General features: G+C 38.3%; 1 protein-coding gene across 1 annotated transcript; it reads right to left on the bottom strand.

Annotated features, from left to right (window-relative positions):
- Positions 1-8,597: 8,597 nt before the first annotated feature.
- cfap96 (cilia and flagella associated protein 96) lies at positions 8,598-20,983 on the bottom strand. Its single transcript, XM_069171839.1, has 8 exons — positions 20,817-20,983; positions 20,258-20,366; positions 17,858-18,077; positions 17,411-17,548; positions 16,578-16,653; positions 12,058-12,243; positions 11,764-11,927; positions 8,598-9,801 (listed from the first exon to the last, which is right to left on the bottom strand). The coding sequence occupies exons 2-8, from the start codon at positions 20,355-20,357 to the stop codon at positions 9,762-9,764; spliced, it is 924 nt and encodes a 307-aa protein (XP_069027940.1). The 5' UTR covers positions 20,358-20,366; positions 20,817-20,983; the 3' UTR covers positions 8,598-9,761.
- Positions 20,984-21,599: the final 616 nt, after the last annotated feature.

Below are 21,599 nucleotides of genomic sequence, written 5' to 3'. Positions count from 1 at the left end.
CCAGCGATGGCATTTGTGAGTTATTGAATGAACTGAATGATGATTGACAGCCAATAACAAGGAGGACCCACGAAATACTAGCAATGTCAAAACTTTTTACGACTCAGCATTTTCCTGCCTCTGGGTCATTTCAGTGTATCTGTGCTTGGATATCCCACCCAGTCACAGTATTCAGGTGTGCTGTCACAGGTGCTGAATGTGTCCCGCAGAATTCACAGGTAGCTTCACCAGGTTCAGGAGCACTCGCGAGGAACTGAATGAAAAGTCACCTGCTCATCACAGAAAGATCTGGACCTGCTGATCGGTGTTTGTCTCATCCACCATCAACCTCCTGTTTTATTATTAAGCCTTTTTTTTTCCTCGCCTTTTTGTTTTCCCCAGAGTATTGATTTTCTTGCTGATAATCTCCTACATAGCATTTTGTTCTTGTTGTATTTATATTTCTTAATTTCAATTGGATCAGATTTCCTTTTCCTTTTGCGGTTGTTCTGTTTTCCATTGCTGGAATCACTTTAACACACGCAAACCCCCCATTTAAATACAGCGATTTGCACCTGATTTCAATGACGCAATTACTCTTAGTAAATCAACTGCAAAACGGGTGAACACAAATTTGCAAACTTTTGGAAGGAACACGCAATTCACTACCCTTTATTTGAGATCTTAGTGAATCAGGCCCATATTGTTTGGTTTTCACAAGTTCATCATGCTTTACTTATGCTAATCATGTTGATGTGTTTGGTATCAGTGTTAGTCTCTTATATGCATCATGCTCATCCAAAAATAGTTGGCAAAACTCATGATTATAGTTGACTAAAGAGGAAATACTCTGGTAAACTAGACATTAAAGCCTGTATTGGGAAATTCCAAATACATAAAGAGAAATGAACTGACTCCAACCAGAGCTTTTGACTCAAATATTTAAATATAAAATCAAAATTAGCTATGTTAGAAACAACAAAGTTGTAGACACATGATGAATTTGATGGCACTGAAACATAAAAAAATTAATCACCTGCAGTTGGACTGACAAAAAAAAAAAAATAGTCTTTCATTGTTTATGCCATGTTTAATAATAAACCAGACTTTGCTTTTGATTTTCGATTCAACAGAATATTTTAAATAATAAAACAGTTTTCCTTGGTTCTTTTTCTACCATTGAAACCATCCTTCTATTCAATCTGGGGTTGATTTTCCTCTTGCAGTCGCTTCCAGGCAGTTTGACTACATAGACCTCAAACTTGTTAATAATATTTGCAAATGCTGTCATATGAATATTGAGCTGCTTCCAAATGGTATTATAGCCTTTGCCTTTAACATGCTTGTGTGATCAAAGGGAGTCCAAAAGACCCAGAATAAACTTGAACTGGAGACTGCTGTAGCATAAATGCAAGTTTTAAAACATCAATGCACATGGAGGTACTTCTGAAGGAAGGTATGGGCTGCATTGACACTGAGGGTGTTTGCCTCTCATTTGTGAATAAATAACAATAACAAGCAATAATTACCCCGATGCACTGGTCCATCTCAGATAACTCCAGGTACATGAAGTTCTGCCAAATAAAATATACACAATCCTTTAGCAGGGAAAAAAACTAACTAAAGTAATTGACGACATATTGGTCTCTGACCAGTCTGTTGTCTGAAAAGGAGATCACTGTCCAAGTCCATCTCCAGCACCACTCTGGGGACCCTCCCTTTCCTCAGACAGGCATGGGCAAGATTGTAGGTGCACTGTGCTGATGTGTGGGTGTCTGCAAAAGGAGTTAAAATAAACGGCTGATTGGCATAAGCCTTGTCTCCCAGCAACACACCACAGAATTCACCTGAGAACAAAAACTGCAATTATTAAAATTAAATGGCAGAGTAAAACTTTGACACTATCCTGATGTTCAAGGTGCGCAATTAGCCTAACATTTGTAGTTTACCTTGTATTAATCTCTGGTAAAATGTACAGATCCTGAAGACTCGGGAGTAGTGAACCGAGGCAGGCCACGTTTATCGTTAATGTTGCTGCAGACAAAGTCAGCTTAAACAATTAGTGTTGCAATTTAATGCACAAAATTAAGTAATGTAGTTGAAAATAATGAGTGATGATTTTCTTACCTGAACATTTATACTGTGAAAAGATTTTCTGTTAACAAATCCCACCTCGTGCACTGATGTGGGGCGTTTTATCCTGATGTGAGTCCAATCCAATTAATAACATAAGGGAAAGCTGTAAGACAAATAATGACTACTACGACTTTTGTTATTTTTTTTGTAATAGACTAAATCATGTTACCTGCAATGTTGTAAAATTGATCCCTGATGGAGCACATTCTTCGCAACATTTTCCAGCTCATGCTGGGGGATCCCGAGGTGTTCCCAGGGCAGCTGGAAGATATAATCCCTCCAGCGTGTTCTGGGTCTTCCCCGGGGTCTCCTGCCAGTTGGCGTGCCTGGAAAACCTCCAGAGGGAGGCACCCAGGAGGAATCTTGATCAGATGCCTGAACCACCTCAACTGACTCCTTTCGATGCGAAGGAGTAGCGCCTCAACTCTAAGTTCCCTCCTGATATCCGAGCTCCTTACCCTATCCCTAAGGCTGAGCCCGGCGACCCTACGGAGGAAACTCATTTCAGCTGCTTGTAGCCGTGACCCTTAGTTTGTGACCATAGGTGAGGGTCAGAACATAGAACGTAGGTAAACTGAAAGTTTCGCCTTCCGGCTCAGCTCCCTCTTCACCATCACGGTCCAGTGCAGCGCCTGTTGTACCGCTGCAGCCGCACCGATCCGCCTGTCGATCTCCCGCTCCATCCTCCCCTCAATCGTGAACAAGACCCCGACATACTTAAACTCCTTCGCTTGAGGCAGGCACTCCGTCCCCACCTGGAGGGAGCAATCCACCGGTTTCCGGCAGAGAACCATGGCCTCAGATTTGGAGGTGCTAACCCTCATCCCCGCCGCTTCACACTTGGCACACTCCCTCTCCAGGAGCTTGGTTCCAGAGCCAATGCTGTGCGTGGAGGTGAGCCCAACTATATCTGGCTGGTACCGCTCCACCTCCTGCACTAGCTCCGGGTCTTTCCCCGCTAGCGAAGTGAAGTTCCACATCCCTAGAGCTAGTCTATGACGCCGACGATGGGCTCAGACTGGGCCCCTGGCCTCTGGCCCGGCCCGCCGCCCGATCTGCATTGCACCCGACCCCGATGCTTGTCCCTGCGGGTGGTGGGTCCACAGGGTGCCTGCTCCATGTTGTTTCTTCGAGCTGGATCTGACCAGTCCACATGGGCGAAGGCCCGGCACCAGACGCTCGCCGGCGAGCTCCCCTCCCGGGTCTGGCTCCGGGAGGATTCCCCTGGTTTCCCTGACCCGGGCAAGGTGAAATCAGACTGGGCTGCTATTCATTGGGTCTTTTTGAACTGCTCTTAGTCTGAGCTCTCACCTGAGACCAGTTTTCCTTGGGAGACTCTACCAGGGGCTGATGCCCCGGACAACATAGCTCCCAGGATCACGGACCCACTCAAACCCCTCCACCACGTTGAGGTGGCGATTCGCAGAGAACATGTCCCGAAAGACGTTTTCCTGTCGGAAAGCCCTTCTCAGTGTCACCGCTTCCTCGTCAATGACATCATCGCATAACGGGCAAGTCGTTGTAAGGGAGAAACAGGGAGACAGACACATGACCATGCGCTTCATATATTGCCGTTAACACAAATCATCTCAACAACTGTAATATGATACACATCAAACCTTAAATGACAATATAAACAGTTTTCAAAAACATAACCCTGTTTTAATGCTTATTTTAAATCAAATTGTAAATCAATATCCATTAGAATAGTGAATAACAAATTTGTATCATGTGCCATCAAAATGTGTGCAGTAGTAGCATTACATCTTTCATATGATTAGGTTGGACTACTTCATTAAAGTTACAGTGTTTTATTATTGCATTTAAAGAAAAACATGGAATGGGTAGTTTGTTGCAAAATATACACCACTGTGTTTGCCTATGTTGGACTATTCGTAATGATTTCCATACATACAGCATTATTTGTTGCTCATATCATGCAGTTCAAATTATGTCAATGATGTCTTTTGAGGAAGTCTTTGCAGGACCTTATATGGTGACATGGTGTAAACGTAGCCTGATTTATGAATTATAATAATTCTGAGAGTAAAAGATGGCTTAAAGTCCAAATAGGTGTCAGGTGATCATTACTGTATTCAGCTTTAAAAACAACCAAACAAGGTGAGAAAATTCTTGGAAAATTAGTGTTATTGTTTTATATAGCCTAACACCATCAACGCAAATGAATAGAATGTGTTGTTGTTGTTGTTGTTGTTGTTTTAAATCCATGATCCATTGACTGACAAATGTGTCAGTTTGGATTAAGTGTATCACATTTGGGCCTCTCAACACAATTCTCTGGCTTCTTTTTTCCCCAAAGATTTGAGTATTTTTAGTTTTTTGTGATCCTGTTGAAATTTATCTTTCGATATGATGTTGCAGCACCACTGATTTTGAATTGAGAGGGAGAGGGAAAGGGAAGCTAAAAGAACAACATAACACTAAAACAGAAGATAAGTTTAAAATATCCCAGCAATTTCTGGAAATGAGGCTGATTAATGCTAAATGGCGAATCATACTAAATATGAAAAGTATTTAACTACTGCATTATAGTACTAATTAATAATGCATTATAGTATAGTATTAGAAATATTATTAGTGTACAATAGTAATCTACTATAGAAGAACTGGCTGCTGGTCGCTACCTTCCTAAAATAATGAATGGCCTAAGTCATTTTTTGACAAAAATGATTTTGTTGCCTAAGAAATTTCCCCTCGGGGATTAATAAAGTGTATAAAATAAAATAAAAAATAAAAAAAATCAAAATCAAATCAAATAAATCATCTCCTCATGAAGCTCTGGTAAAATTGCCTACATCCTCAGTTGAACAGATTATGCAATTCTACCCCTGTAGTATAATGGCCTATGTCAAGAGTGTGAATTAGGACATTTTATTTTGCCTAAGTCAAAAGACAATGTGACTTAGGCAATTTTACAAGCTTTTCAAGAGGTTGGCTGCATCAAGAAGAACGAAAATCTACCTAGCCACTGGAGTTATTTCCATGATTCAGGGCTCGTCCCCTATTGGTAAGTGATGAGGTTTACTATAAAATAGGCTAGGCTATAAATATTGCATAGTCTTTTTAGTCAGCATTTTAGTCAATGGAAATCTCACTTGAACATAATATTAGTAATCATAACATCATTTGACCAGTGTTATAGTATGCCTGTTGTGCAGTGTCTAGAGGCAGCTTGTGCACCCCTAAGGGTGCATGCACACCACTTTGGGAACCTCTGATATAGCTTAATACAAGTGACCACAAGGCAATTAATATTTTTCAGAATGATCACACATTTGACCGTACACCTCAAAGGGTTGAAATGTTTTTCAATTTTGGTAGGAGATGCACTTGACAATTCTTGACAAGTCACATTGTCTTTTGGCTTTCAGGCCTCATCCACTGAAAATGACAATGAGACCATTGTTGAAGAGCTGAAGCAGCATGTACCAGGCCAAGACTCTGTTTCAGGTGGAGCAGATAATAGCTTAAACACTATCGTTGATGTTGTTGAAGATGCCAAGCAGACACATCCATACTATGAAGAGGACATATCTGATGACAATGATGTCATCAGCGATCCAGACTATACCCCATCCTGTGATGTGTCCTCTGCTCCTGAAAATGAAGGCAGCCTAACCATGGTGGCACCAACTCCAGAACAGCAGAATGAGGATGAGGATGTTGATTTAAACAATATGGTCAAAAGGAAAATAAATAAATGCCTTAGTCCGGGAACATGGAAGCAAAAATGAATCCAAGGAGAAACGTCTCAAATAATGTCATACAAGAGCCAAGGTGGCAAAGGAATAAGTGCAAAGGCTATGGGTCCTCCCTGCAACTCCAAGTTATGTCAGTGAGTCTCAACTCGAGACTGCCAAGTCATTGCAGAAGAACAGCGGCAGTGGATATTTCAGAAGACCTACAAAGACAAGAAGTTCCTTCACCCAGGCACAACCATCTCCCAACTACATCGGGAATATCAACAGGCAGCTGCAACTACTGGAGTGAGGGCCGTTGGAATATGATATTTCACAGATGTGTTCCATGAAGAGAACTATTCCGTATTCATTCAGCAAAAAGATCAGTGTGATGTTTGTGTTTCATTCAAGCATGGAAATATCAGTAAGGCCGAAAATGATGCACATGTCACCCAGAAAGATGAAGCGAGGCAAGAGAAATCCTGTGACAAGGCTTCTGCGAATAGTGAGAAGTCCGTTTGGACAATGGACTAGGTCCATTTCAAGCTATCCTTCTCGGAGGACTCTGCGTGGGAAGCACTGCCACAGACGGTACATGTGCCAAATGAGCTGATAGCATGGATAAGAATGTTTCCATGTGCTCTGCCAATCAAGGAGAGAAAGTTCCAGGACCTCCAGTCAATGAAACACATCATGCCTGTCGAGTGTCATCACTTCTTTGATAATTTGCCACATCAATAGGCATCAGTCAAGAACCCAGCAAAGAGCTGGGGGGAGAAGTGAGGAGATGCACATGCCTCCTCAGCATTATGTTGAGTTAGTTTGTTAGCTATGCTTTATTGTTGGCAGAGTTGAAGGTTTAAAATTGCTTGAGTCACAAAGGCATGTTCAAAAGTTTGCCTCAGTCATTTATTCCTCTTATGTTACATAATTGACAGACATTGTTATTAGTATGTCAATAGTCATCTATTGTCAAAACCTTTTTGACTGAAATTATAAATAAATATCATGCAGTCAGCATTTGGTTACATTTTTTATGTTTCCTGAAAAACCTGAAAAAATAACTTGCCCATTATTTTAGGAATAGGAATTAGCTCTAAATGTATTGTGATGAGTCAGGAAGAAAATGCCACTAATTTTTTACATTCAAATACACACAAATCACAGGTAATTACATTAATGCCCAACTCATGTCACTTATGGTGCCTACTATGAACATTTGAACAACTGCTAGGCATTCTGGGGAAAAAAACGTTACTATCCCGACCTACAGTATATTCTACTGCCACATTATATACAAACTCATACTTAACATTTTACAATAAAAGTAATAATTGTAACTAATCATACAATAGTGCTACATGTCAGGAGTGGCGCTATGTGTTGACAAATGAAGTCCTGCCCTTTTTTGATCTTGAAAAAGTGTGACTTGACAGAGTGACTGGAGTTTACTTCCCAAACACAACAGCTTGTTTTTGTCTACCACATATTTGGGAACACTTTATGTATACTTTCATTATGATGTAATACAAAATTCAGATGACATCGCTAACTAATGGCACTTGTGATACTTTGTTGAAAATCAGCTGCAAAACCTGTGAAACTTATGAAGTTCCATAAATTGGGAAATAAAGACCACACCTGTTCTCCTAAGCCAAATACTGTATCCAAGCCTTTCTCCTTGCAATGATACAACATTGCCTCTCAATTCCCTGGGTTTTACGAGCCTTTTCGTGTTGTTATTTTTTAATAAGCCAAATATTCAATTTCCCAATGGTGTGGTCTGTGCAGATGCAGTGTTTTAATATTATTACCTCACATTATTTTGGTTGTTGTAATATTTAGCAAGAGTAAGATTGCACCCGTTTGAGTTTACCTATCTCTCAGGAGCAAACTACATTTATACTCTTCGCTATCAGCGATTGGACATTCCCATACAGCACCGGATAGGCCCTATTTATGTTCGCTTGGACACAGCAAAGTGCAAGCACAGGTGCAAGTGCGCATTATTATTATTAAAATGCCTGTACTGATAAATTCTTCTTCTACCATTTAAAATTGTTTGTTAACTATTATCTCTATCTACCATTTGACCTTTAAAAGGAGGAGGGGAAATATTAAGAACTGAGAAGCCTCCTATTTAAAATGTATTAAAAATCCATACTGTAATTATTTACATACCCGCTTTGATCATTGTTTACTCCACTTGATTCAATTTTTAGCAAAAGCATAATATACTGGTAAACACAAGTGCCGACGCAACTCTCGATGCAGTAATAAAGTAGGAGTGATAGATGTTTGGAAGATGTGCAAGCCAATTTCAATCATAGACAAACAAATCAGCTCCTCTTGTTCCCTTTAAAAAATGCTGAGGCACAGCCTATTGTCCATTTCTAATGGTTTATGATGGAGCAGACCAGCACCGCCATGCAAACTTTACACAGGAGAAAACTGACATACTGTATTTGTCTTGGAGGATCAATCTTGAAATCACCTAATTTTTGGTACAACGAGTCACCCTCCATGGGCTGATGATGTTAAATTGGATTGGGAAGAGGAAACTAATATGTCCCCCTTGTATAAACAATGTTAAGGAGTGAATATTAGTAAATTGCACACACTTAAAGCTCCCAATGCAATTAATTTGTGTATAACACTGATGAAGCGCAATGTGCTCCAAACATCACTGATGTTGTGGTGCTAATAAATAAACTGCATCGGGAGCTCTGAACATGTCTAAATTACTTTCAAATCATTATTTAAATGACCTAAACTGCCATGCTTAAATTGCTCTAGCCTTGTAGTGTCACACTCCGTGGCCTAAACCAGATGAGAAGATGAAACGTTTTTTTGAATTTAAAATTGAAACCAAAATCAAACAGCAAATCCTTCCCGACACCCCCTCTTGTGCTGTTCTGCCCATCTCGGCACCGCTGGGTTCAAGTTGATCCATGAAAATTGCAACTCAGTGCAGGGTTTGAAAAATGACACTTGTGCTTTTTAAAAATTTTTTATTTTGCGTTCAAGAATAAAGTGGAAATGTTGAGAAAAAACTTTTGAGAATAAATCAAACTTCTTGCTTCATGTATATGATTCCACAAGCTGATGTTGACGAACTCATGCAATTGTACTTCAGAATCTGTTTAAGTAACAAGGGAATTATGTCTCCTTTACCACATCAACACAGTTTGGTAATAATTATTAAGACTTTGAAGAGATTGTGCCGAAAATGTTGTCTGTTTAGAAGGAGAAACCACACAAACTTGGAGGAAATTGGCACATTTGTGCAGACCAAAATAGCTGGAAATGGACAGATGCAAGGGTATCAATGGCTACAGCTATGCACAATACAAAGAGGATATGTTGTATCACAAGACACAATGGGACAATTGGTCAAGTTGTTTTATCCTGAAGGTGTGGAGCTGAGGCGAGCGTGGCCACGTTTCTTTTACTTTTCAACATTTTCTTCTCGAAATATAATATCAACTTTATTCTCAAAATGTTGACTTTATTGTCAATATTTTAATTATACTTTTTTTTTTTTTTCAACATTTCCACTTTATTGTTGAAATGCCAAGTAAAACAAAATCTTCCTTCTCTATTTTTTTTGTCTAAATGTGGCCCTAATAATTCATTGTATTTTTCCTTTTAACAAAGCCTCATTAAAAAACAACAGAATGGAAAAAGTAATCATTTCCCCCTTTCTTTAAGCCTATTACTTTCAGTGCCACTCCAACGACAATACAAATATACCCAATGAGCACAAAATTAAACATGGTTAACATAAGAAGCAACAGTTCACATATTAAGCCACGTGGTATTGCTAAAAGCTGCATCGTTGTCATGTTGGAATATAAATATTTTAAAAGCATTATAACTGCAGTCCATAGCAGATAAAAAAAAGTCAGTCACTGTTGGTGTGGTGCAGGTAATGTAGTCAAAGGTTTACAGCTGGGGTTGATGGATACTTGAAGAGTGCACACTCCTGAAATAACAAGAAACAAGAGAATTTGATGATGAAACAAAAAGGAAATGTAACTTTATTGCACAGATTTTGTCCTTTTTTTCAAATGTTGAAACAGAGTTCAAAGAGCTATACCTTATTTATATGGATAAGGTTCAGCTGGAATGCATAATAATATTACAATCTAAATACCAAAACTTCAAAATTAAGAAAAATACAATGGAATCATAGATTAGGTGAATTTAATTTCCCAAATCTAAGTTATAGTGCCCTTTCTCGTTTTCAGAGACTGTTAAACTGACATGCTGTATATTTCTATATAAACAAGAGATCAGACTGCATGTAATATGTGAAAGATCACACTTGGAGTGATGAATCCAAAGAATAAGGATCAACAAGTGTGCAGTTTCCCCTCAGCTCTACAGAACATTTTAAATGCTTTTAGGTCATTGTTTTGGTCTTTCCTGGCAGCAACTTTACAAAATAAATATTGGTTCACTTTTAGCCAACCCAGGGTCATATAAGGTGCAATCAAAAAATTCTTACACGCTTACTGTTGCGCATGAACTAAACATAGTGAGTACAGATGGAGCAAGGGAAAGCAATAGCATCTCCACTCAAGGTTTAGGCCCTGGTGAAATTGCAAATGCGCACGTTCCAGTGATCCCGAAATAACAAATGCAATTAAAAAAATAACAATAACTCTACTGAGTAAGTATTTACTTAGTAGAGCTATTGCTTTCCTGGGTAATTCATTCTTTTTTCTTTTTTTTGCATAAACTCTTCAGCTCTCTGGTATTCCCGCAAACTATTTGTCCTCGTGGCAGTTGTAATTCTGTTTATTTCTATGGCTAGAAATTGTAAGAGTTTCCAATGAACAAGGCAATTTCTACTTTTTTACTGAGCTGTAGGCTATGCATCCGTTTGGCTTATTGTCACAGTAACATGATGGGCCACAGCTGCTTACAGGTTTAGTTACGAGCAGCATTTTCTTTAAAAATTACAACAATTTTGCACATGAAGATGTACCTGAGGCTGATGACGAAGCATTTATTTTTGTGCCACTAATTAATCAGATCACATAAAAGCAGAATTGTAGGATAAAAATTATAAGGCTTGCTCAGCTTATATTTTATGTACAATTAGCGTCCCAAGAGAAGTTTGTACTGATGCGTCAGCTGCCTTAACCCTGCTTGTATAAACCCACAAGTATTTTTTTGGGTCAAATTTCTAACTTGGGAAGCAAGACTATCTCACAAATGTGACGACTTCCAGAAAATGTTGCTCGAGTTGCAACGATTTACAAAAGGTGATGGATGCTCTACAAGTTCTTAAGTTTTTTCCAGAATCAGAGCAAGTTAAGCATAATACTTTGTTATTGTTAATCAGCTACTAAGCTTTGAAAAGCACTCTCATTTGAATGTATAGCTTCATCTGCCCTATAAAAGTCCCAGGTTGCTGGTGACCTTAGATATGTAATAGTGTCAGAAAAACAACCTAAGTATTTGAGGGTTAACTTCTGTCATTAACAGACACTACCTATCCATCACCAAACAGCCCACAGAAACATTTAGAGACGTACTGCTGTACATCATGGAGCATCTACAAACAGACATTTTTTTTAGGTGTCGGTACGAACCAAAACTGAGCTAAGAGTGAATATTGGCCTTAGTACATCAAATGCTCACAAATATTACTCATTATAAATTCAAATGTTGCTCTACGCCTGATGGATATGTAAATAAACAACTGTTTGCTACAAGCCCCCAAAAGATCAATTAAAACATTTAGAAGGAAGCTTTAGCTGTGCCCTTGTCCTCAACTATTTCAAATTCTCAACTTCCAACATATTTACCACCTTCTTTGAATTGGAGACTGCTTGTAAAAAAAAAAAAGGAGAAGAAGTCATGATGACTTCCAGTGCATGGTTTGTGTAAAAGTCCATATGAAAATGGAGATACATAACAGGGAGAGGGCTCAAACCTGTTAACATTGAGTGTGATGATACTCTTGACAGGTGTGCTCTTAGGACCAGCGGCGGGATGGAAAACTTGCTCTTGATTGGCCTGTTTGGGCCGACGGATGACATACGGATCCGTAGAATGTGAGGGATAAGTGTCAAATGTGCCAGCTTTCATTCCTCCAATCTAAAACAAGAAAAATTCACATAAACACAAAACAGAAACCAATAAATAAATACAACAAACAAAAAGAATCATACTAGACATCATATATTTCTTTTAATGCTGATGAAGCTGAGCATATCGGGAGAGTCACCCGTTTGCTGGGAGACGATGGCTTGAAGGGAACTTGAGAGAATTTCTGTTCAGGTGGGAGGGGCTTCTGTGCTAGTTTGAGTGGTTTGTCACTGTAATATGGATTTCCTTGGAAATAATTTCTGGGGTGAAGGTTGAACTTGAAGGGGCCATCTCTTAGCTTGGAACGATTGATTGCTGCCTCCTTCTGTAACACAAACAAATACAAACACATTAAAAATTCTACATTTAATGTTAAATTACATGTTAATTACGTTTTTTTTGGTAAAAATAATTTAATTTAAAAGTAATTTGTTGTAGTGCCTGTTTTTACAAGCTTAATGAACACTAAAACCCCCAAAATTCAGTCTCACATTTAATTGGTCTTTTTTTGTTTTGTTTTAGCTATCCTCCATTCTGGTAAGATATTGTGCTAGTCAAGTTCTTTACTGTAATCTGGTTGTAAACAAATTCCCAGTTGAGTTTCACTTTATTTGACAAAACAATTATCTGTAAAATCATTTTTCAAAGAAAGTAACCAATTCAAACTACTATTCTCGTATTGGACTTTAAGATGCATTAAAGTAATTATTTTGGCCACTTGGGGTCAGCAGAACAACATGCACACACAAAATAAACCCCACATGTTTATGTAGTTATATTTCAATATTGACTGAGCTCTAATGTTTAAGTTTTTTTGGCCACTTGCTGTCAAGACTGCAGCTGTCTCACATATGTTGATATTCAAATGACGGTTCCCTCTAATGGCCAAAGTAATTAGGATGGGGGCAAAGAAATCGGTCGGGTGATATAGCAATAGGGCCCCAAAGTTGCTTTGCAAATCATGTAAACCCATACTGAATTGAAAATAGAACAAAGACCAAATCAAATATTGAATCTGCAAAATGATATTGTTCTATGAAAAATATCTGCTCATTGATGCCAGCAACACATTTCTAAAAAGTTGATACAGGGGCAGCAAAAGACTGGAAATGTTGAGTAGTGTTAAAAAAAACACCTTGCGGAAAGTATCACAATAAATGATTTTAAGTGGTAACAGGTCAGTAATATGATTGGATATAAAAAGAGCATCACAGAGAAAGGCAGAGTCTCTCAGCAGTGAAGATGGGGATCAGTTCGCCACTCTATGAAAGACAGACAAATTGTGCAACAATCTAAGAATATTGCTCTTCAATGTAAAATTGCAAAACATTTGGGGATTTGATCATCTAGGGTACATAAAATCATTAAAATATTCTAAGAATCCTGGAGGAATATTCATACGCAAGGGACAAGGCTGAAAATCAGTATTGGACATGATCTTCAGGCCGTCAGGCAGCACTGTATTAAAAACAGACACACTTCAGTAGAACACTTCCCAAAACTATTTTCTGTTCACACATTTCATCGCTGCATATACAAATGAAGGTTAACACTCTACAATGCAAAGAAGAAACATTGTCCTATGGTGTAACAAATCCAAATGTGAAATTCTTTTTGGAGCTCATGGACACTGCATTCTCCGGGCTAAAGAGGAGAGGGACCATCCAGTTTGTTTTCAGCACAGAACTAAAAAGCCAGCATCCGTGATAGTATGATAGTGCATTAGTGCACACGGCATGGAAGCTTGCACACATGGGAAAGAACCATTATTCCTGAATAATATACGTTTCGGAGCAAGACATGCTACCGTCCAGGTGTTTTTTTTTCAGGGAAGGCTTTGCTTATTTCAGGAAAACAATGCTTAACTGTATTCTGCACATATTACAGCAGCATGACTCTGTAGTAAGAAGAATCCAAGTTCTAAACCGGCCTGCCTACAGTCCAAAATGGTCACCCATTGAAAACACTCGCGCATCATGAATCAATAAATAAGACAAAAGAGAACCTTAACTGTTGAGCAGCTGAAATCCTATATCAGGCAAGAATGAGACACATTTCCCTTCAGAAACTCCAGTAACTGGTCTCCTCAGTTCCCAAAAGTTTACAGTGTTGTTTAAAGAAGAAGTGATGCAAAACAGTGGTAAACATGCCCCTGTCCCATTTTTTTGTTAAATGTGTTGCTGGCATCAAATTCAAAATGAGCATATATTTTCCAAAAAACAATAATATTTCTCAGTATTAACATTTGATATTATCTATGTTCTATTTTGCATTAAATACGTATTCATAAGCATATAAACCCACATGTTTTATGGGTGATAATTTGCAAATCATGATTTCTATATCATTACAGGCTGTATTTATTTGCATTTTACACAGCAAGCCAACTGTTTTGGAAATTAGCACTTAGTATATCAATGTGTGTATTCGCACACACATACGAAAAAGTGTGAAAAAGTGTGAAAAAGTGTTTGCCCCCTCCTGATTTCTTATTTTTTTGCATTTCTGTCACACTTAAATGTTTCAGATCATCAAAAAAAATTAAATATTAGTCAAAGATAACACAAGTAAACACAAAATGCAGTTTTTAAATGAAGGTTTTTATTATTAAGGGAGAAAAAAAAAATCCAAACCCACATGGCCCTGTGTGAAAAAGTGTTTGCCCCCTCCTGTTAAAACATAACTTAACTGTGGTTTATCACACCTGAATTCAATTTCTCTAGCCACACCTGTTCTCAATCAAGAAATCACTTCAATAGGACCTGCCTGACAAAGTGAAGGAGACCAAAAGATCCTCAAAAGCTAGACATCATGCCGAGATCCAAAGAAATTCAGGAACAAATGAGAAAGAAAGTAATTGAGATCTAGCAGTCTGGAAAAGGTTATAAAGCCATTTCTAAAGCTTTGGGACTCCAGTGAACCACAGTGAGAACCATTATTCACAAATGGAGAAAACATGGAACACTGGTGAACCTTCCCAGGAGTGGCCGGCCGACCAAAATTACCCCAAAAGAACAGCGACGACTCATCCGAGAGGTCACAAAAGACCCCACGACACCATCCAAAGAACTGCAGGCCTCACTTGCCTGAGTTAAGGTCAGTGTTCATGACTCCACCATCAGAAAGAGACTGGGCAAAAATGGCTGCATGGCAGAGTTCCAAGACCAAAACCACCGCTGAGCAAAAAGAACATTAAGGCTCGTCTCATTTTTGCTAGAAAACATCTTGATGATCCCTGAGACTTTTGGGAAAATACTCTGTGGACTGACGAGACAAAAGTTGAACTTTTTGGAAGGTGTGTTCCCGTTACATCTGGCATAAAAGCAACACCACATTTCAGAAGAAGAACATCATACCAACAGTAAAATATGGTGGTGGTAGTGTGATGGTCTGGGGCTGTTTTGCTGCTTCAGGACCTGGAAGACTTGCTGTGATAAATGGAACCATGAATTCTACTGTCTACCAAAAAATCCTGAAGGAGAATGTCCGGCCATCTGTTCGTGACCTCAAGCTGAAGCCAACTTGGGTTCTGCAGCAGGACAATGATCCAAAACACACCAGCAAGTCCACCTCTGAATGGATGAAGAAAAACAAAATGAAGACTTTGGAGTGGCCTAGTCAAAGTCCTGACCTGAATCCTCTTGAGATGCTGTGGCATGACCTTAAAAAGGAGGTTGGTGCTGGAAAACCCTCCAATGTGGCTGAATTACAACAACTCTGTCAAGATGAGTCGGCCAACATTCCTCCACAGCTGTAAAAGACTCATTGCAAGTTATCGCAAACGCTTGATTGCAGTTGTTGCTGCTAAGGGTGGCCCAACCAGTTTAGGTTTAGGGGGCAAACACTTTTTCACACAGGGCCATGTGGGTTTGGATGTTTTTTCTCCCTGAATAATAAAAATATTCATTTAAAAACTGCATTTTGTGTTTACTTGTGTTATCTTTGACTAATATTTAAATTTGTTTGATGATCTTATTCTTGGTTCATTTCTTATTTTTTTTTTGCATGTTTGTCACACTTAAATGAGATGATAAATGTGACAAACATGCAAAAAAATAAGAAAGGGAGCAAACACTTTTTCACACCACTGTACATTTATCAATGTTGGAAGCATTAATTGACACTTTTGTGGTCAAATGATGCCTTGATAAAATAGATGATCTATTCTACAAAATTACCTTCTAAGTTAACTATAACTGGTGTGTTGCAGCAGTACTTTAGCTTGATGTTTCTGTAGTAAAATATTTCAAAGGCTCTGATATCTCACTCAGCAGTCAGATGATGATTATTAACATTATTTACATTCTTCACAATCACTAATCAACCTGATTTTACATGAGTGGTGTGGAAGCTGATGAATAAATGGCAACTAAAACATCTTTTCACCCACTAACTAAAGTAATATATAATCTAGATTTTTACTTCATTATAGTTTTAGCTTTTCCCTCCTAGCTTATGTGGGAATTGTTGAATTGTTGGGTTTCTCTGTATAATATTGTAATGTCTTGCTGCAAGAACTTTAATGTGTTAAGTGCCATGAATTAACCTATGTTGTGATTTGGCGCTACATAAATAAAGTTGAATTGAATTGAATTGAATTGAATAGTTCAAAACTTTATGTAAAAAAAAGACCTAAGCTAAAATCAGCTTAAATGTTACCTTCAGTACTTCATTGGCTCTGTCATATGGGTCTGAGGCATACAGCTCCATTTTGGACAGGGTTACATTCGGGTAGCTGCATGAGAAAACACATCGGTTACTTAAGCTGCATTAATAAAACTTTTCAATTGAATGAATAAGCTACAGTACCTTCAAAATGAGCAAATACTACAACAAATCCTTCTCGTGATCACAATCATGCAGGTAAATTGGATTAATTATATAATGCACATGGTTACTGATCCTTGTTTTCACTGGGACCATGGCACCATGATGGATTTTGTTTTACATTTTAACACACATTTACCTTCCCTGAAAGTTTATTATTGATTTATGTTCACTGAGTAACTAGAAACTGTCCTAAATCATAGGTTGGCAATTCAACACATGCAATTATTTTGCTAACAATTTTTTTTTTTTTAATTCTCAGGGTGTTTTCACCTGGTCCTCTTTAAACTAAGCTATTTAAGAGGTGTTGCCATATTTGATTCATAACTGTTATTTTTTTGATTTTTCTGTGTTGCAGCTGAACTGCACATACTGAAAGGTGTTCCAAATATTTTGTCAACCCAATGCAGGAGAAAATATTAAGAACACCTCTCAATTTACGGAGAAGCAAAGCGAGCCTGGGTCACTTTGTGTTCACAATACACAGGATAAGTGAACTGTACCAGGGACTGGAAAGCACACCAAACTCTCCATCTGAGTTAGTTTTCGGGGCTGAAAGTGACCAAGTGGAAAAAACACCCTAAAATTGTATTAAGTCTTGAGGGAAAAAAAAGTAGCAAATATGCTTGTTGAGCAATTTTGAACCATTTTTGCTTGCCATAAACCTGTAACCACTGCCTTTCTTGGGTGGTGAAGTGACAATGTTGCGTTCATGTGAGCGATGAGTTTTCTGGGCAATTGACAGTGGGCTCATGGCTTCAATGGGTCCTGACAAAGTCCCGAAGTAACTCCCTGATCCAGAGCTGAAGACAGACAGAAGCAACCAAAAAGACAGATGTTTATATTTGTGCTTATCTATAGACACATCCTTTTGGTTTAAGAGCTTAGAGGATAGACAAAGTAAGTTTTTGTACTGAATCCCATACTCAAAGCTTAAATTTCAAACATCTATTATTCCACTCATTAGACACAAAATTATGTTGTTTTTTTTGGCCAGAACAAACTATTCCTTTTAAAAAAAAAAAACGTGTAAATGAGAATAATGATAATAGAGTTTTGGTTCCTAAATACTTTCACATTCCTAAGCATTTTATTTGGTTGTATTGTCTTACGGCTTCTTGATCCCATTACAGGGCAGGAAGGCCTTGCCCAGGTTCCTCTTGTCCTGCTGGATGCGGTTCTGTCTGGCAAGTTTTAACGGATCACTCAGTGCCTCTCGTTCAAAAACTCGTTCGAAGGACTTGTCGAAAAAGCCGCTCTGCAGAGCACATCGTTGTTTAGCGACACCCATCTGCATCTGGCGGCTACGATACGCAGACTCGTTGAATGGACCTGGATTTAAAATGTAGACAAAATGTACATGCAACCTGCTTATATTTTTGACATTGATGTCTAGAGAGGGATGCGTGTGTTTCACCGATCATTAATAAGTCCAATAAAACATTTTTGTAAAAGTATTTTTCCCACATCCAACACATAGATTACGAGAACCAACTCTTAACTTAACCAGACCTTGACATGTGCCATTATTACCAGATTGTCAATTTTATTCACTTCATCTGAGTGGTCATAACATTTTGGCTCATTATTTTATGTTATTGGTCAGAGCATTAGAGCATCCACCTCAAAGTTAGTTTCTACTGCATCTGTACTTTAAATCTATATGACAAATAAACTTGAACTTATATGCACATACATACATTTTCTATGAATAAAATCATTGTGTTTAGTTTTGTGTTTGTAATTTTGCTTTCCAGTAATTTAACCCTTAACCTTTAAATGTTCCCTCTTCTTAAAATGGGACTCCATAGTAATGGCCACTATTCAAATGTAAGTACATTTTTTGTTTTGTCGAGAGCTTATATCCCATTTTCAATTAAAGATAAACGACATACAAGGTATCATACAAGGCTGGATCAGAAAGTTCAGAGCCTTCTCCTGTTACATGTGAAAGGTGCACAGTGCCATGATGTGCACAGAGCAGGAAGAAGTTATAATTCTTCAAAGTAAGTGTTTAAAATTTTGTAGCTTGATCAACATCCGTGTGTGCCCATCATCATGCCACTGTTCAGGTTGTTTGCAATGAATGTTCTCCCTCACACATCAGGGAAAACTGCAGTTTCCATAGAAATGTTAACGCACATAAAGGGCTGTATTGCTGAGGCGCACAGACATCCATGACGCACAGGAGGCGAGGCGCATGGACCCAGATCAATATATAGATGTGTTATATATATAACACATCTATATATATATATATCTATATCTATATATATATAGTTACATATATCTACTTTGTCATCAACATAACATTCAAACCAGCAATGTAATTAATGCTGCTAAGCCATAACTATTCCATAAGCAACTTTCAATTGAAAATTATATAAGCAAATCTAATTTAAAATCTTATTCTGCTCAATATTTTTTAATTAGCCGCTCATCCCCAACCCCACTGCCCCCACCCACCCTACACCAGTTTGAGGGAAGACTGGTTTACCTTTCAATATTGAGTCCTATTCTAATTATCATCATCTATTGTACAAATCAAAGATAACATCCAATAGCCTTAAATAATTGCCAAGCAAAGTGTCAGTTTTTATTATCTTATAATATTGTGTGTATAGCTTTATGTTGTTTTTTTTGTGTAAAAACATTGCAGTAAACATGACTGTGCTGTCAGACACACAGAGTGCAGCCAAAAGAAACACTCCAGTGGCCCTGTTGTCACTGCAGCAGCAATACATTGCCACTTGCTGCAGTTTCTTTTGTTTGGGACCCCCCTGCTGTGGCAACCAAAGAAATATGTGCTTTATATCCTCCACCTCATCCGCAAGGTCATATTCTATGTCAGAAGGAGATCCCTTTTCCAGGTTTTTGTCACTGTTGCTGCCACACTTCACCAAGGAACCACTGAGCCGCATGACTTATTTTATATGCATTAACAGTCATAAGGTACTTTCGTTGACCATTTATGGTTGAATGTGGGTGTGTTGAGGGTGCAATATGAGGCTGAACTATGTACACACATTTCCACATGGACAGTGATTTCTAAAGGGAACATTGTGTGCAGATGTGCACACGCACAGATTTCTAAATATAAAAAAAATAAATTAAAATACACCATTTTAGGCTTTTATGCTTTTAATATGTATCCTACACACTGTTTACACATGAGGCCCCTAATGCGCCTTTTTCGGTCTTGGACAGTGATGTTCTGCCCCTCTTTAAATGCAAATTTCCCTCAAAACACCTCGCCCAGCTTTTTTCTCTATTGTCGTAGTGTTTTTTGAAGCATTTCAGGGGTCAGTGTTGCTGATTTCCCAATTTTGACACAGAATTGGATGTGCAAACTCTGGTCATGTCAATGGATGAATCCTCCTGCTCCGTCCCCGTAAACAGTGCTGCAAAAAGTTCACATGTGGCAGGAGCATTCTCTGGCCTTCTTTATCACACCCTCGTAGGCTTTTATTGGGAAGTAATCTGGTAGATATGCAAGAAAAATAGATGCTTACGGCAGGTGGCTGGTGTGTACTTGTCTCCTATGGAGATGTAGCTCATCTCCTTAAAGACACCCAGACGCTCCATATCACTCTTCCCCTCACCCAATGGCATATTTACACACTGGACACACACACACACACACACACACACACACACACACACACACACACACACACACACACACACACACACTTATTTAACACCTTTGAAAAGCACTATTGTAAAACTGTGTGTTTATTCTTAAGATAAGGTTTAATGTCATTTAAAGTAGATTAAGACGTGAGACTATGTTTACTTACTGTGATGTGACACACTGCTGTGTTTAAGTCCAATTTGCATTGGTTGAACCTTGAAAAATGTTCTTTAACCATAAAGGCAACAATGTAACACCCTTAAGTACAAAGCAGTTCTAGGCAATACCACCACTAACTTTGGCCTTACGATTTACCAGAGCTAAATAAAAATATAAACTAATAAACTGACCAGTCAGTGCATTTTCCTTTATATTAGTGTATAAAACATACATTACAAATACAAAGACTTTACACATAGATGTAGGTTTATACATACCTGCCGTTGAGGTGGAGCTGTTATCTATCTATCTGTCTGTCTGTCTGTCTGTCTACTCTGTATATTGGGTTCCTTTCTATACAGGTTGGTTGCCTTGGAGAAGGGAAACTGTGAAGCTGAAAAGATCACATGTGGAAGTAAGGAATGCTGCCCACAAAATAAAAGCATGAACTTAATTTGACAAATTACAAATTGTGTCCTACAAAAACAGTGTACAAATACACTGATATTTATATGATACTACACTTTGTGAAAATTTAAATTATTATTTCCCAAAATTACCCAAATCCACCAGATGGGACTAATTTTAAGGCATAATAATACAGTTTTTGTAAGGCCATGCCCCTCACACCATGAGTTGGATTGACTTGAAATTTGACACACAGGTCAAGCTTAATGTGCTCTACAGAAAAGCCTTTTAAACCATAGAGCTCTGCCATGATACATTTTCCGCCATTTCGAATTTTCTGAAAAACACATATTTGATAATTCCTCCTAAACTGTAGGTCCCATTGCTATCACATTTTCTGGAGATCACCATTGAACAAAGCTGATTAAAAGTTTATAAAGCTTGTTGATATCTTATTTGGTTCATAAGATATTGACCAATTAAAGTCTTCCCTGAAGACTGTCTTTGCTGTATCTCTCCCCAAGGTGTTGTGCTGTTGCCTGGAAGTGGATACCTTTGAATCTTACATGATTGGCATAAAGAAAGTTTTTTTCATGTGCACACTAAACAACTGGCAGATGTTGTGCTTCCAAGTTGATGGTGGAATAACTCAT

Source organism: Embiotoca jacksoni, unplaced genomic scaffold (assembly GCF_022577435.1).
Source record: "Embiotoca jacksoni isolate LCO1_2020_lvr unplaced genomic scaffold, fEmbJac1.0.p SCAF_5, whole genome shotgun sequence".
Classification (NCBI taxonomy): domain Eukaryota; kingdom Metazoa; phylum Chordata; class Actinopteri; family Embiotocidae; genus Embiotoca; species Embiotoca jacksoni.
The sequence above is the reverse complement of the archived record's forward strand: the minus strand, read 5'-3'. Positions and strand labels throughout refer to the sequence as shown.

Bases quoted from the DNA above. Each gene is read 5' to 3' on its own strand.
- cfap96 (XM_069171839.1), bottom strand. From the start codon at position 20,357: ATGCCATTGGGTGAGGGGAAGAGTGATATGGAGCGTCTGGGTGTCTTT. The intron at 18,078-20,257 runs GTAAGCATCTAT...TTTTAAATCCAG, and splicing joins GTACACACCAGCCACCTGCC to GTCCATTCAACGAGTCTGCG. The intron at 17,549-17,857 runs GTAAGACAATAC...GTCTGTCTTCAG, and splicing joins TGTAATGGGATCAAGAAGCC to CTCTGGATCAGGGAGTTACT.